The 17224-nt window shown below is 33.3% G+C and overlaps 1 protein-coding gene across 1 annotated transcript; it reads right to left on the bottom strand.

The window, feature by feature from the left end:
- Positions 1-8620: 8620 nt before the first annotated feature.
- LOC113519585 (OCIA domain-containing protein 1-like) lies at positions 8621-12898 on the bottom strand. The gene is made up of 6 exons (XM_026904702.3): positions 12671-12898; positions 12479-12605; positions 10877-11054; positions 9740-9885; positions 9411-9522; positions 8621-8954 (listed from the first exon to the last, which is right to left on the bottom strand). Exons 1-6 carry the CDS (start codon positions 12746-12748, stop codon positions 8858-8860), a joined length of 738 nt encoding a protein of 245 aa, XP_026760503.2. The 5' UTR covers positions 12749-12898; the 3' UTR covers positions 8621-8857.
- Between the last annotated feature and the right edge of the window lie 4326 nt (positions 12899-17224).

Raw genomic sequence — 17224 nt, 5'->3', positions numbered from 1 at the left:
TATATATACTTACTAAATAAAATCTTAGTTATATATTGAAGGTTGAGAGATAGGCAGCAGCGTCCCTATTAAAACATCGCCATAGCCTAACTGTATTTGCCAACGTGCCTGACAAATATGGCAACTACTGGCAAGACTTCTCTTATGAGGAAGGTCTATATTCAGCAGTGGGTAGTTAACGGCTAATGTAGTAAATATATTAAAATATTATATAATAATAATATATATATATATATATATATATATATATATATATATATATATATATATATATATATATATGCGCTATTGCCACTCACTACGATTTTCAGCGAGTCTCTTCACCTCTTGATACGACATGACACGACACCCACTCCTTCCTTGAGCTGCCTGATTTACTATGCCTTGGTCTCCCTCTCCCCCTCCTTCCTTCTATCTTACCTTCTATTATAATGTTCATAAGTTCATCGTGTCGTATCAAGTGTCCCAATATTTTTCCCCTTCTGTCCTTAGTAGTTATATATATATTTAAATTACATTTTAATATACGCCTATTCTCTTCATAGAATTGTACAATACGAACTCTGTAGTTCGCAGATTGTAAATTTTTTTATCTAAGTAAACTCTGATTCTACTCGCCTTTAAATTACAAGCCAATAAACATTGTTAGACTGCGCCGGTACTCTGCTTGGACCGTTGTATAAATTCCGTCGTTAACTATAAGTCTCGACAGCCAAAAAAAAATCTGTGTTGCCATTTTCTTAAAGTAAATGTTGAGGACGCAGCGCTTCCGACATGTCTATTGTAAGGTAACGCGCGTGACTGTTATATGAATTATAGTTTTTTTTTTCTGTTTAAAGATAATTATTGTTTACGAAAATTTTGTTACTAGGATATTAATTAAGGAATTTTTATATGAATTTATTTTGTATAGGTATATACGAGGTCTGTCCGGAAAGTTCGTATAAAAGTGTTCTGGAATGCGAGAAAGAGGAGTGGGGAGGCCAGGTAAGCGCAGGACCCCTTCCTTATGTCCCTAACAATGCTTCAGTTCTGGTCTGACCGCCGTGCGGTGCGAACTGGCTTGTCACGCCATCTGTGAAGTTACCTCTTAACGAAACCCCGTCGGCATGGAGCCCGCTTCCGTTGAAGAGCAGCGCGTCGTAATCAAGTTTATCTCGAAACTCGGCAAGAATGGCCGTGAAATTTTTGCCGATCTCAGAACAGTTTATGGGGATGATGCTGTGAAGGAACCAACCGTCCACAAGTGGCTAAAAAGATTCAGAGAGGGCCGAGAAAGAGTTCGATGTTCGGGGGATTGTCCATCAAGAATTCGTCCCTCCAGGCCAGACAGTTGATGGAAAATTCTACGTCGATGTGCTCAGACGCCTCAAAGCTCGTGTGGCACGAGTTCGTCCAGAATTGGCGCGAGAGGGGCGTTGGATTCTTCACCACGACAATGCCCCTGCCCACACCTCTCTTGTTGTCCGTGAGTTTTTGAGTAAAAATTCCATTACGGTGACCGAACACCCCCCTATTCGCCGGATTTGGCCCCGTGTGACTTCTTCTTGTTCCCAAAAACCAAATTGGTACTTCGGGGGCGGCATTTGGGGGACATAAATAAGATAAAAAAAGCTACGACGGGGCAGCTGAGAAACCTACAACCAGAGGACTTTCAAGGAGCCTTCTCACAGTGGAAACGGCGTTGGCACAAGTGCATTATGTCACAGGGGGAGTACTTTGAAGGGGATAAAATTGATTTACCTGAATAATTGTAAAATAAAATTTTTAAAAAACTTTTATACGTACTTTCCGGACAAACCTCGTATATATATATATATATATATATATATATATATATATATATATATATATATATATTACCTATTAAAATTAGAAAATAAGATATGTACGATTCGCAGAAAGTGTTTTAACTTTGTTAGGTGAAAAAAAAACTATGCTATTATATGTTCAATTAAGTGTTCCTATATCTAAGTGGGTAATAGTGTTGCACTTTTCGAAACTAAATTCCTAGTCTGATTATTATAAATAAAAAAAAAAAAATGAAATTATTGTTCTATACAAAATATACAATTTTACAAGTATGCATAGCTTGTGTGTGCTTGCCGACATTTGTACTAAGTACATATATATATTTATAATTAAACTCTACAGTGTAGTGAATAAAGTCTATAATAACATGTGCCAAACATTAATGCTGACTGTTCGTTGAATATTTATGACCACAGGACATGAATTATTAAATTTAATTTTCTAAATTGACTAAACAGTGTGTCCAATTAAAACTATTACGTTTCTAAGTAGATAAATTTATTGATTCATCAATTTTAGAGTGTTGGGGTCGATATTTAAACACAATTCTCTAATTTTGCAGTTAGATAGATAGATGGATAATTTATTTACATTACTTACAGCACACAAATTACAATTAAAAAAAAAAGACATACACATAATACACAGCAAAAGAGATGAAATAATGAAAATAAAAAAGCACAAATAAAAAAACAAACAAAAAAAAAACAAAAATTTCAGATCTGAATATCTGCATTAACTAAAGCTTTATAGTTCTATTTAGCACTCATATGTTTTAATTGAATTTTATTTTAGAGATTTTTTTTAATGGATGATAATGGTATGGTAACCCCGTCTGCGCTATTGGTATACACTGGCCGGGCACCAGTGAGGGATGACAGACGAAGATGAAAGTAGGTCAGTTAGCCCGTCTCCTGACGAATTAAACTAGAATTGTTCACGATGGTTTCCAGGGTGAACCACGTGGAGGTCGACCTGACAGGGTATATTGAGGGCCATTTGACCCCATTACTAACAATCCCTTTCCCCCCTCTAGTGATATATTAGCACTGATGTCTTGGAATCGACCCCATAAATTGCACTCTATATTAGCCACATAATGTTTGTAAAGCATTAAAGATCTTGACTTGGTAATGTTTTTTTTTTTCTGTTTCATTCGCCCGAAGGGTCTTTATGGTTATATTATTGGATTAGTTAATTAGGTATACGATGTGTTAAAGAAATTTTATATATATATTAGGTAAATGATTATGTTTCCAAATCGACTGAGTTTTTTTTTTTTGTTTTTCAAATTACTGTTTTTGTTGACTATTCGATAAATTAACTAACTATCCGTCGATATGATTGGGTGCAGCTGGGGCAATTTTTTTTAATACATGAAATTGGAATGGTACCTCCCGTGTTAGCTAGCTTATGCTGGGCTGCAGTTACTTTTGTATAATACAAATAAAGTGTCTCCATAATAAATTATAAACAAAATAATTTGGCCCAAATTGTCACCGAAATGACAGAGCAAAATGATACTGCTTAAAAACAGTAAACAGAATTTAATTCTGATTAATAAAAGCGCACCTAATTCCTACGGACACTTACTTCTCACTTTTTAAACCAATCTCTCAATTTCAATTAAAAAAAGTGTACAAAAGCTACAAAATTCTGAGACTGGATAGGAGTAGTTTGATGTCAAAATGGCGACCTACTTATTATTTCTATTAAATTAGTTTTATTTTAATTATTCATTATATAATTGAAATTAAGTAAAATGTTTTTTTCTATATTTGGTACAAATAACATTTTAAGAATGCCTCTTTATTATTTTTTCATATTAATTGGTAAATTTATATTAATATTGGATATTCTTTTATACCACTAGGAATGTCAAACAAGCTGAAACCGTTGCCTGTATACTTGAGCATGTAAAGTTACATTTAGTTAAATTTGTTTTTAAGTCATTAATTTATATAAAAAAAAATCTGAAGATTGCCCACCATTTGTGCCAGATATAGAAAAACATATTGCAGTCAAACCTGAGTAAGTGAGAACTGGATAAACGAGAAAACTCTATTAATGAGAATATTTACCAGGTCCCGTCATTTTGCCCACTTAAAAGTGAGTAACATAACCTGTATACGTGACACAAATTTTTCACCCGCTTACCTCTTCAAATGAGATTGCTACTTGCCTATACCTCTAGAAACGACAGTTAAATCTATAACGATATCGGTCAAAACATTGTGAGGACGTGTACTGATGGAAATGACAGACAAGATGATACCAGTCAATCACATATTTTGGATAGAGAAGCGGAGAAAATTCCAATTTTTTTTTTTCTAATTACGCACACATTAGCCGTATTTTAATAGACCTCTATGTGTAGTGAGATAGGCCTCTCCTGTAAGCTAAACTCACAGTTTACTTATATCTTATAGAGGTTTCTCACTAAAATGTTAGTGAGAAACCTCTGTAAGAAAAAAAGAGATTGCAGTCCCTCCACTTATACAGGTTTGACTGTGTATATATACTATGTATCATATTGTACTATGATAGTACACTGAATCTTAATTATAATACGAATTTATTGTATCATTAATATAAACAATTCGTGGGGCCAATAGCTATCGTGTTTTATATACAATTATTGTAGAAAACCATCAGTGAAATCGGACAACATTAACAATTATTAATAGTGTAAGACATCAGGTGGTAGGTCAATGAGCATACAGAAAAAAATCTGTAAATTTACAGATTAAACAAAATTTTATATCAGCAAAGATATTAATTATGATTGCTAGATTGACTTCCAAAAAAAAAATTATTGTGATATTTTTGATAACTAGCAATTTACTATGTCTATAATACTGGTTGGTACGTGGCGAGTGTCTGTCGCCTTTTATGGCCTTAATAATAATGTAACTAAAGTTTAAATTACATTGACCTTTTAATCGTTCGACTTTGTAGGTTGCCGTGCCTCTAGTGCTCGATTCAACAACAGGGTAGAAATGAGTACAGGTACTTAGTTGTAGGGTTGCGACCCAAAAAGGTACAAACGAACCTTCATTGTGCGACTTTGTCGGTCGATCTGTCTGTCACAGCAACTGCTAATGTTATCTATTTGAAATAGTTTCACATATTGTTTTAGCCAAAACTTATTGTAACGGAAATAATTAAAAAAATATCTAAACATCTATATTTTGTCTATTTACAGTCAGGCAATTGAATAGACATATTTTGTTTGTATGATAGGAATCGGGAGAGCCACGTCACGTTATTTTTATCGTGACGAGAAATTGTGCCGTACCGTGATACGGTAAATTACAAGTCTTCAGTAATCGTACTGTACGAAGTTGTGGTGTTAAAATACGTTCTATACTTGAGAGTTTTATCTTACCTTATTCTTGCCAACTTATTAATCAAATAGGAAAGTAATAACTCACAAGTACAATACATGTATATGTCACGGCAACTAACAAACATGTTGATTTTTTATATTTTCTTGTAATTTGTCTAGCCAGTGTCCACTGATAGACGACCAACTAACGTATCGTTGAATTTTTATTTATATTTAACGATATTTCTAGTTTAAATGAAAAAATAAATAAATAAAAGAATTTATTAATAGCATAAACCTCTAAGAATCCACTCGACATTTTATTTCGCAGGCCTGTCTCAAAATCAGACTACTAAATTAAGTGTTCACTACAAATTCGGAATTATATTAAATATATCTCATCAATGCCATAATTGTAAATATAATTAATGTGTGAATCTTGTCTTTGGTTCGCTTTTGTTAATAGGGAAGTTTATTGCCATTTATATTTATCACAATGGGTTGCCATTGTACTAAATTAAAATTCAACAAAATTCAAGTCTGCTTTTAGTTTGTAAATTTATTAAAAAAAAACTTTTGAAGATTTGGATTTTTTGAAAATTAGAAGATGAAAGTCTTTTTGTTTGCTATCATTTACGTGTGTCTCAGTGGCGCCATCTGTACAGAGCTGTGGGCCAGCTTCCCTATTGACAAAATCTTCGACTGACGGCGGGTGTATGCTTACAGTACACGCCTCTAAATCACCAAGAACCAATTCATGAATGAATCAATGTAGATTAGCTACACTGGACCACCAATAGTGAACTAATATGTTGTGGATTTCTAACACATTTTATATAACATCAAAACTAGAAATTTATTCGAATGGTTGTCTGGAATCTATTGCTTTATGGATAACGTCGCTTTTTGTACTTCATAGGTCTACTTGGACGGTCGCGTTTACTAGAGGCTCAACTTACCTTATATAAATTATTGCGATTGTAACCATAGCAACTAAACGTCGCCATTCGTGGTTCAGAGAATGAGTGTTTTGTGTGAAATATGTTATATTGTCCTTGTACTTTTTTTTTTATAAACTACATTTTGTTAAAGTTTTTTTTTTTTTTTAATTTTAATATAAGCATGTTTGACATGTACGGGGCGATCAGCCGTGGGTCTGTCGCATATGAAAATAATAGTCATGTTGCACATTTCCATTTTTGTTTTGAATTATATATCTAAGTTTATCGTTAGTTATATGCGTAATAAAGATAATGTTTTTAAAAAATTCCTGTTTTCTTTATTGTACCTCGGTATAATATATCCTTTAACCATCCTGTGGGTGCGTAAGTGGCGACTAAGGGAACTTAATGATCAAGGGTTCGGCTGCAGCATCCCTACTGAAACATTACTTAAAGCCTAACTGCGGTTGCCAACCCGCTTGCCAATCATGGCAACTACTTTCCCTATGTTCAGCAATGAGCAGCAGATAATACGACGGTAGTGATATTCAATGTTCAGCCATAATGTATTTTATAGGGTAACGTTGCTAGTCTTAAAATACGACTTGACAATCTTACCCTACAATATACTTGAGTTTAGTCATAAGGAATGGTAACGCATTAGGGGTATCATGAATGGCATAGTGTACTCCGTTATGCCCATGATACTGTTCATGTCTATAGACGACGGATACTGCTTATTTGTTGAAAAAAAACTACTAAATTTTTATTTAGTTAACTTTTAATTAACAATTACAGAAACGTTTTTCAAGAATATACCTTTGGCACGATTAAGGCCTAATAGGTACCACCTATAACTTCAGTGTTACTTGGAAAATAGACCTTAGTGAAAATATAATAAACTTTTTTTTTCTAATTAGTGCAGGTCTTTTTCTTTTCTTGGCCTTACCTTAGATTATATAGACAGTGTCTCCCATACACATGCCTCGAAAAAAAAAAATAGGTCAACTTTTTTATAAATGTGTGCGTGATAGGGTTACCAGATTAGAATTTATTAACTTACATTAAGGTGAAGGTTCTATATTAAAATATTATTAGTAAAAAATTAATACTTTTTTTTACTAATTACTCTTTAATATTTATTTATTTATTATTATATTTCAAAGAATATGGTAGAACTTTATATTTCTTTAAAAATTATTATAATTTTGTGGTAAAGGGTGAAAATCGGCATTTTCAACCAATTTATTTAAAGTATACTTTTTTTTTATTTAACTTAGAATGGCAAACAAGCTGACGGCCCACCTAATAGAAAATGGTAACCGTCGCCTATAGACATGAGCAGTACCATGGACATAACAGAGTATACTGTTTCGCCCATGATACCCCCATGCGTTGCCATTTCTGAGGACTCAGGTGTTATTCCTCTGTATCCAGTAAATTCACGCCATATCCCACCCTCCAAACCGAAACAGCCATGCAAACACATCTGCTTCACGGTTGAAACACGAATGGAACAGAGGTACCCAAGCAATCGACTTTTGTACAAAGTCTTCCTCTGATAAAATACATGTGTGTAAATATATATGGATAATATCACTAAAAGTGACGGCCATTTTAAATTCTTTTTTACATAACCAATTTCTTTGAAATTGTAGATTTAAAACATGTATTGGTATCAAAATAAATTAATTGGAAACAGTTTTAATTTTATGCGTGTTTTTGGAAATACCTACGAATAAAGATAGAATTTATGAGTTAATTAATTGTAACTAACTTTACTAAATGTAAAAGTTATTGAAATGTATTTTATCTTATTTTTAAACCTTTTATGCTATTTTTTTAATTTTTATCTAAATAAATAATTTTATAATAATAAAAATATAGATACATCAAGACACGTCATGTAAATGTACGCAAATATAAAGGTGACTAGAGGAAAAACGAGTCAGTTAATTTGACACTTAGATGACAATAAGTTGACCTGTTTTTTAAACTCGATGCTTTATATAGTCTAAGGCTATTACTTATAATAACAATAATATATGTATATTATTATTATTATAATATGTTATACTATTAACTACTATAATAAGACCACAATGAAGCAATTTTAATAACATGATCTTAGCCTAATGTTAGTACACCTACAAACAACAGAGAGACAATTTGACAAGTTCAGCTCAGCCAATTATATTCCTTGTTTTACTCTATCTTATTTTTGTACAGACTTGAATTCTTGACTTAGTATATTTATTCATTTTTTTAATTGCTATTTGTACGCATCATGAGATTTATTGGTATTTTTATCAATAAACAAAACAATTTTTCTTTTGGGTTCTCCGTACGAAATGTAAACAACCAATATAATACAATAAGGGACTACGAACTTTTGCCCATCGTCTGCAGGGAACTTTGGTCGACTAAATGGCAGTATGAAATGATAATTTTTAATTTGTCTAAAAACAAGTATGCTGAGAGTATTGTCTTTTGCCTGCAAAAAAAAAAAAAAAAAAAACAGTACAAATAAATACACTCGCCAGCTCTTAACTACTTTATTAACATGATTTTATGAACACAAAGTAATATCAACTGATAAATCTGCTCGCGTGCTCATGGTTGCTTATTCAAATTGTTACTTTACCCTTTGCAATGAAGTCCAAATTTGAATAAGCTATAAATTTATTACAGCTTTGACTACTACCTAAGTGGACATACAATAGTTGCGCGCCATTTTGTGGATTATTTTGTCAGTTGTTGCACACAAAGATGGCGGCTATTCCACGACGTCACCGTATTTGTTGGTGGCAGGGGGCGGGGAAGAAGGCGGCGGCCGCGGACGACTGATCACGGGTGTTGTGTTTGGGTCCACCCTGAAAATATATTTAAATAGAATATATATATTTATAAACAAACATTTGATTTTTTTGTTTTAATGGATAAAATTAAAAACTATTCAATCAATTTTAAAAATTCATCTATAGAAAGCTACATTTTTAGCGAATATAGGCTACATATAATTTTTATTATCACCACGTGGTCCCGGCATAGAATGGGCCATCTCTTCCTTTACCGAGAATGTGGTAAGAAGCAACTAATAGTACTTAATTGCAGAAGGATGGGCAGCAGCATCCCTCTTTAAACATCACTCATGCTTGACTACAGTTGCGAATCCATCACCAAGCATAGTAACTACTGGCAAAACTCCCCAATAGAGGGACGCCTATGTTCAGCAGTGGACAGTTCACGGTTATGATTTGGCTGAATTCTACATACCCGTGCAGAGCCAGGCTGGATAACTTGTTTTTTTTTTATATATTTGTAATCACCTGTAAGGATCTTGCTTGGTTTCCGAGTATTCAGTGCGATTTTTACGTCTCAAGTCTTCGTACGAGAGGTTAGGACGCGCCGGAGTCGACTCTTGAGGTGGTGTATTGGCACCTATGAGTATAATGTACATTTAATTAGAAGACAATTTGTTAAGGACAAAATAAATATACAAAACGAAACCTGGCAAACATTTTTCCTAGCGCCATCTATCGGGACTATTAATTTTTTTATATTTCTTAGATTATTTGGATCAGGATTTATTTTGGATCTCCCAAAACTATTACTAAAGCAGTCCGATGTAAGTATTATGGAGTAAGTGTATGCATACTATCAGTGTACGATGGTCTGTATGTGTCGTCGTTGAAGAGCGGCCGATCAGTGTCGAGGTTGAGCGAGCTGCCTGGGCCCGCGTCCGAATATATGTCCCCGGGGCCCGCACCGAACATTGTAGGTGTTTGGTTTTGCAGAGATGTCCTGTAATACATACACACAGCTTAATTTATAATATTACCCTGTCTATCTATCCTATTTAAGAGCTGCGCTCTTGTCGGTGGAGCTCTTGCCACTCACTACGATTTTCAGCGAGTCTCTTCACCTCTTGATACGACACGACACCAACTCCTTCCTTGATCTGCCTGATGTAACTATGTCTCGGTCTCCCTCTTCCTTCTATCTTACATTCTATTATAATGTTCATGCGTTTGTCGTGTCGTATCAAGTGTCCTAACATTTTTCCTATATATAATATTACCCTACCTGCTGTCAATACACAGCAGTTAAAATGATGTTTGTTAATAATAAAATTCATATTGTAAAAAATAAAATAATATTTTTTTTCAACCGACTTCAAAAAGGAGGTTCTCAATTCCGTTGATTTTTTTATGTGTCATACCTACCCCATAACAACCTCAGTTACAAGCCGATTTGGAAAATTCTTTTATTTTTATCTTAAATAATATACTCACAGACTTATATACATAAAAAAAAATACCAAAATCGGTGCAGTAGTTTAGTTTTTAAATTAAAATAAGTGAATTCACCAGAGGGAGACATTGTACAAAAGTTGATTGCTTGGGTACCTCTGTCACATTCATGTTTCAACCGTAAAGCAGTTGTGTTTGCATGGCTGTGTTTCGGTTTGAAGGGTAGGATATGGCGTGAATTTACTGGGTACGGAGGAATAACACCTGAGTCGTCAGGAATGGCAACATGGGGATATCATGGGCGAAACAGTATACTCTGTTATGTCCATGGTACTGCTTATGTATATATATATAGTTACCACTTTCCATTAGGTAGGCCGTCAGCTTGTTTGCCATTCTAAGTTGTATAAAAAAAAATGTAGTAAATTTTTTTTATGAGTGATAGAATCATAAAAAAATACTATTCATAAATGCTTGGAACTATATTTACTTAAATAAAACATATTTATATTATTACATAATAGTTAAATAAATTAAAATACCCTCCAGTCTTTCCATCCTTCCTGTCCCTGAGGAGCTGGCCAATGTAACTGCCAGGCAGAGCCATCAACTTCTCAGCGCACGCTTGCTGATAGGACAGCTTGCCAAGAAAATAGCCTACAATCACCGCCAGCGACACCTTGGGGACAGCACCGAACCTGGCATTTGGTTTTAAGTGGCCTGCGGAGAAGAGAAATGCATCCTGTGTATCTAACGTCAAATTAGATGCAATATATACTAGTCAGGGATCGCTATTTCACTGCACATTATCATTCGCAAACTATTCTTCTGGCGGTGAGCAATAAACCGGAACACTAAATGTAATGCATTCAAAACAACAACAACAAATTAAAAAATCATTATAAAATATTGTAAACTTTTAAAATAATAATTAAGTACATAAGTTATTAAAATGTAACCTCATGTTTGAATGGCACAGTTGAGGCTTACCTCAAATCTATATAACGTATAAGAGGTATTATTATAAAAAACATTCGCATGAACATACGCAGTAAACAAAGTGCAACAGTACAAAGTTAAAATATATGATTTCGCAAAGCACAATTTCAAAAACGAGAGAAGTAAAGCATTGCAGAGACATAAGTAAAATACAGCTGTAGCTCCTTGTTTGAGATACAATTATATGTACTCGTATATATATGTGTTTTGCGTACTGTAGCGAACTCCTTGCTACATTTTTATATTTTTATTGTCATTCGAAATTTATATTTTTTTTTTGACATATTGTTTTTACATTTAAATATATATTGCTAGTCTGTCTCCTTATCTTTTCTGTAGTTTTCCATTCTAAAATCCTCTCATTGCATATTAAAAGTATTATCTCCGTTTCAATCAATATAATAAAATTAGGGAGAAATTTAATAACACACACTAAAACACTAGGGGTTAACACTTAACGATAGATTTTTAAATTTTTCCATTCCAACTTCCTAGAACTGGCCATGTACATCTAAGTTTTTGCATTAATTTTTAATGTTGCATTTTGGTTCCTTTTTTAAACACATTATTATTTTTTTTATGTCATTATTTAAAGTATTATCTGCCTGTTGTTTATTTAATTTTCCCAAAAAATACCTGGAAACTAGGAAAGACAGAGCAAATTCGATCTGTCCATTAAGTGTTAATAAGACCAATAGATACTAAAATAATAAATTTTGGAAATTTTGTTTGATTTTCTATCTGTATGTTTGTTCTAGCGTCACATAGTAATTACAGCATCAATATTAATTGATTATAATAATAATTGTTTGATACTTTAATTTTTATGTGTGCACTAGTGAGCTTTGGATATATTTTTCATATTTTTGTTCCTAAAGATCTAACTTAAAATCTGACGTATATTTTATTTTAATACGCCATTTTGATTGAAGTTTATTTAATTGGCTTTCCTACATCTGAAATCCACACAAATGAAGTAGCTGGCAAAAATCTAGACATAAATAAAATAAACAATGAAAATGTAAATCTTGCAATTTCACAAGCAATTAGTAATTCTAAAATAGCATTAATGTTGTAATTAGAGACATATATATATCAAGATTAACATTGATTTTTTATAAATATTTAAATGAAAAAAATCTAACCTGCTTGCACAGCAGTGTAGGTGCCAAATCCCAGCCCAATGCCCAAAGGAAGCGATCGTTGGATAAAGCTCTCCCTATTGCATTCGGCTAAAACACGCAGCTCGTCCTGGGAGAATCTGTACTGCGCCTACACAATATAAGTTATTACATACTGCAGAAGGACCATTACCACCCAAAAGGGGGAGAACTTACCGGATTTATACGTGCAGGCGGCTGATGTAGGTCAACCGGCCCTCCCTCCTGGTAGCCGTAAGAACTAGGATCGTTCATTATTATTAACAGGCGTTACATGTAAGACACAGACGGTGTATAATTTATAAAATAACGTATGTAATAAAGAAAAATAATTAGGATAATATTTTCATAACCAAACTGATAACAGACAGGTTAGACATACAAGTATCAGTGACGGCAATGGGGTTGCCAGATACGTGTTTTAATTTTTACCCAAACTTTAAATACTTTTTCTCAAATCATTACCATTTTCAGGATTTTTATCCTTTCACTACGTATCATTTTTCACTACGTTTTACCACGTTCCACAAAATGAACGACGAAAGGAGGTTGTTTCTACTGTTTCTACTCTTCCTTCTTCTTTTTTCGTTATATACCTTCAGTTACATATTTTTTCTGTAATTATTTACCCTAACATTATGTAGATAAAATGTTTCCTTACAAATACATCGAAGAAAATATGTCTACGTACAAAGACAAATTAGAAATTATTACTTAAGATTAAGATAAATGAAGGATTTAACTTAAAACAATATTATTAGTATATATTTAATCTTTTATAATACTTAACTTTATTTATATATTTTATCATAAATAAAGTTGGTTTCTTATGATTATATTACAAAGCACGCGATAGATAGAATTTTATAATTCTTTTATATATAGAAAAAAAGAGTAACTTCATTTTAAAAATTTTAATCCAATTGTGGATATTTTTTTTTTGGTAGATCTACAACACTAAAAATGTCGTGAATTTCTTAAAAAGAGATGTGAATATTTAAATTTGTATTTATGCCTAAAATTTAAAATACTTATTGATAATAAGTAACTCTTTTATTAGTTTTATTGTTGTCTTATATTATTTGTACCTTTTTAAAGTACAGTACTTATTTAATAAATAAAAGTAGATATACATATGACGTCTATGGGGGAAGCAGGTTCAGCAGTGGATAAATAATAGCTGAGATGATGATGATGCCATGATGTAAATATATAGAACACTAATAGAAAAAAGAGTATATACCTATACTAAGTTTAAAAGTACTAAAACTATTACTAAAAAACTTACCCAAATATCTCCTAGCACATTTCACTTTTTTTTTTAATTTTCCAAAATTACGCAATTATAAAAAATTTTACCCAAAAACGCGAAAAAATACCTAATCTGGCAATGTTGGACTGACATCAACAAAATGGTAGTTTGACAGCATTGATGGATTGGATTTGACATTCAGTTAGACGATGACACTAATGACATTGGACCAGTGAAGCTACAGATGACAATTACATCGTATTCTTTGATACGTATTTTAAGAATAGTTTATGTACCTATATAGAAGAATGCAAACTTCACACAGAATAATTAACCATTTATCTACAGTGAACAAAAATTTTTACAACAATAGAATAGAAAAAATTGAAAAATGCAGTCTTTGATGTTACCTACATTAGGTTTCTTTCTAGCGTATAATACTACTTAAGAGCCCTACTTATTTGGGGTAGGGCATATAAGCAGCGTACGCTATTAAATAACAGTATTAAGATTTTTGTTAAGAATATATACTTTCCTCTCGACTGACCACTATGCAGTACCGGCTGATAATTATGGAAACCGTCGTATTTAGTGCCTAGTGAATTCGTCATGATTTTATGTTCATCTGTCAACCTTAACGCAAGAAATATTAGGTAGGGCCTAACGGTTTGTTAGTAGCTATACACTCTGTCACTGTCAAGACAACTCGTTTATTTGGAAGCCATCGTGTTTAAACCTTGTAGTTACATAGGTCAATTCTCGTAACTGAAATTTTGGATAGATGAGAATAGAAAATTATTTATTTGTAGACTGAAAAGAACGATAATTTATCCCTGGACCTACATGCGGATTAAAAAGGAATAAAAATTATCTCTGGATTTACATGGGGATTTTGATTATGGATATTCTCTTTATGCTAATGATTGCGCTCCTGATGTATTTAAAAAACGAACAGTTTCGTGCCTCCAGTCAAACTGTTTATAATTACTCTTCTCTATCCAAAGGTTGCCTGGAAGAGATCGCTCTTAGTTATAAGGCCGCCCATTATTTTCTTAGTGGAATATTTTCTTGTAATTGTTTGTATTCGTAATAAGTTTACTATTGTAATCTTATGGAGGAATCTATCTGTCTCTCACACTGTGTGCGAGAAGTCGAAACTAAAGACCCTTAAGTGGGTACATAGTTAAATTAGTAACCAAGTGTAAGTACATTTTAATTAAGATGAGGCTTCTGGCAGAATACAATACTGTAATAGAAATTTATACATACCCAAACAACTGCAGAAATGGCACGCATTGCTAAAAGCTACAAAGTAAGCATACAAAGAACCTTTCTTTGTAAGTACTTTACCGTTTTACCTTTTTCAGTCTCTTCTGAAACGTAAGGGCTCAATACCACTAATGAGTTTGGGACAATATACCATAGGTACCTTGTGTGAATAAAGGAATAAAAAACACAAAAGCCAGCTAAAAATCACCCTTGTTGACTTGCTGAGGATAAATTTCACGCATAATGAAAATCCAGGAAGATACTAGTATATATATATATATATATATATATATATATATATATATATATATATATATTGTATATAAGTATGTGATAAAGTATATCTATGTAACTTACAAGTGCAATAAAGAATATATAAATAAAAATCCTAACAATACCTACATTGTGATAAATTTGCCAAATTTGATTTTGAAGAAAAGGCTACACTAGACGTATACTGTGGATCAGACTTTCTTCTAACATACAGGACAGTCCTTCTATTACTTCCTTCAAAAAATGGTTGAAATTTCACTTTTTAACTCATAATAATATTTACTACTATGCACTTACTGTTATATGTATTATATATGTGTATATACTATGTCACTTGTCTGGAAGAGATTGCTTAGCGATAAGGCTTTTGTTATATGTATTATATATGTGTATATATTAAATATATTAATAATTATTTACTATGTGTGTATAATTATTTTATTTATATTCTATTAATCTCATTTCCCTGTACCTTTTCTGCACTAGATTGCCCGCTAATTATTTCCTCCCTCACTGCATTGGTTGGCTGGAAGAGATTTCTTTTAGAGTTAACCCACCCTAGTTTACCAATTTGTTAAACTAATCGCTGTATCTTTTTTTTTTCAAGTGCAATAAAGAATATATATAATTAAAGAGATTCATATTAGGCAATATTAAAAATGTGTTTGTTTTTCAGTCTGTGTTTGTGTTTATAGGCCTACGTTAAAAATGGATCAATAAAAAATAAATACATGTATTTCTTCGACTTAAAATTTGTATACATAATATCTAGCTGGTAGTTTTTTATGGGTAAAAATGGCATGGTAACCCCGCCTTCGCTATCGGGTATACACTGACGGGGTACAGTGACAGGTGATAGGTGAGGATGAAAAGGCAGGTCAGTTAGCTTATCGTGACGAATTCAACGATAAATTGGTCACGATAGTTTCCAACGGGAACCGCGTGGAGGTAGACCTGTAAGGATATATTTATAGTAATGGAGACTAACCTCACCATTACTAACAATCCCTTCTACCCTCTAGCAGGTAGTTTTTTTTTTTCTTTTATGGGTGAAAATGGTATGGTAACCCCGCCTGCGCTAACGGGATACGCTGGCGGAGCACCAGTGAAGGGTGATAGATGAGAATGAAAACAGGCCAGTTAGCCCATCATGATGAATTCATCAGGAATTAACCATGATAGTTTCCAGGGGGTACCGCGAGGATGTCGACCTGGTTGGGTATATTGCTAGCAATAGGATTCTCAGTCTCCATTACTAACATTCCCTTCCTCCCTCTAGCAGGTAGCTCGGTTTTATCATTTTGTATAAACTGATTCCAAAACAGACCATGTTCTAACTGAGGGAGAAGTCTAGAATTTCCAGTAAGTGCGGTCATGCTCGTACCTATGACAGTATGAAATAAAAATAGTACATGAACAGATGTACAAGCTATTGATTGTTTTTTTATAACGTACTACTATGATTTTATTATTGTTAACCTAATAAATAATCGTCGTAATACTGAAGTAGTTAAGTATAATAACTTGTATTTGCCGAACAATGAATTTGCATTCTATGAAATATAAGGCGAACATTTGTACTTCACAACAGAACTTTACCAGAGGGAGACTTTGTACAAAAGTCGATTGCTTGGGTACCTCTGTCCTATTCGTGTTTCAACCGTGAAGCAGTTGTATTTGCATGGCAGTGTTTCGGTTTGAAGGGTGGGATATGGCGTGAATTTACAGGGTACAGAGGAATAACACCTGAGTCCTCAGGAATTGCAACGCATGGGGGGTATCATGGGCGAAACAGTGTACTCTGTTGTGTCCATGGTACTGCTCGTGTCTATGGGCGACGATTGTCACTTTCCATCAGGTGGGCCGTCGGCTTGTTTGCCATTCTAAGTTGTATAAAAAAAAAGGAACTGAATAGTCGAGCGATGGTCAGCAGCGTC

Source organism: Galleria mellonella, unplaced genomic scaffold, assembly GCF_026898425.1.
Source record: "Galleria mellonella isolate WM207_F2 unplaced genomic scaffold, CSIRO_AGI_GalMel_v1 utg33, whole genome shotgun sequence".
Classification (NCBI taxonomy): domain Eukaryota; kingdom Metazoa; phylum Arthropoda; class Insecta; order Lepidoptera; family Pyralidae; genus Galleria; species Galleria mellonella.
This window is presented reverse-complemented; position numbering and strand designations above follow the sequence as displayed.

Excerpts from the sequence above, each read along its gene's own strand:
- LOC113519585 (XM_026904702.3), bottom strand. The coding sequence starts at position 12,748 with ATGAACGATCCTAGTTCTTACGGCTACCAGGAGGGAGGGCCGGTTGAC. Across the intron at positions 11,055-12,478 it reads CTACACTGCTGTGCAAGCAG|GCCACTTAAAACCAAATGCC; the intron begins GTTAGATTTTTT and ends TCTTCTCCGCAG. Across the intron at positions 8,955-9,410 it reads ACCAAGCAAGATCCTTACAG|GGTGGACCCAAACACAACAC; the intron begins GTGATTACAAAT and ends ATATATTTTCAG.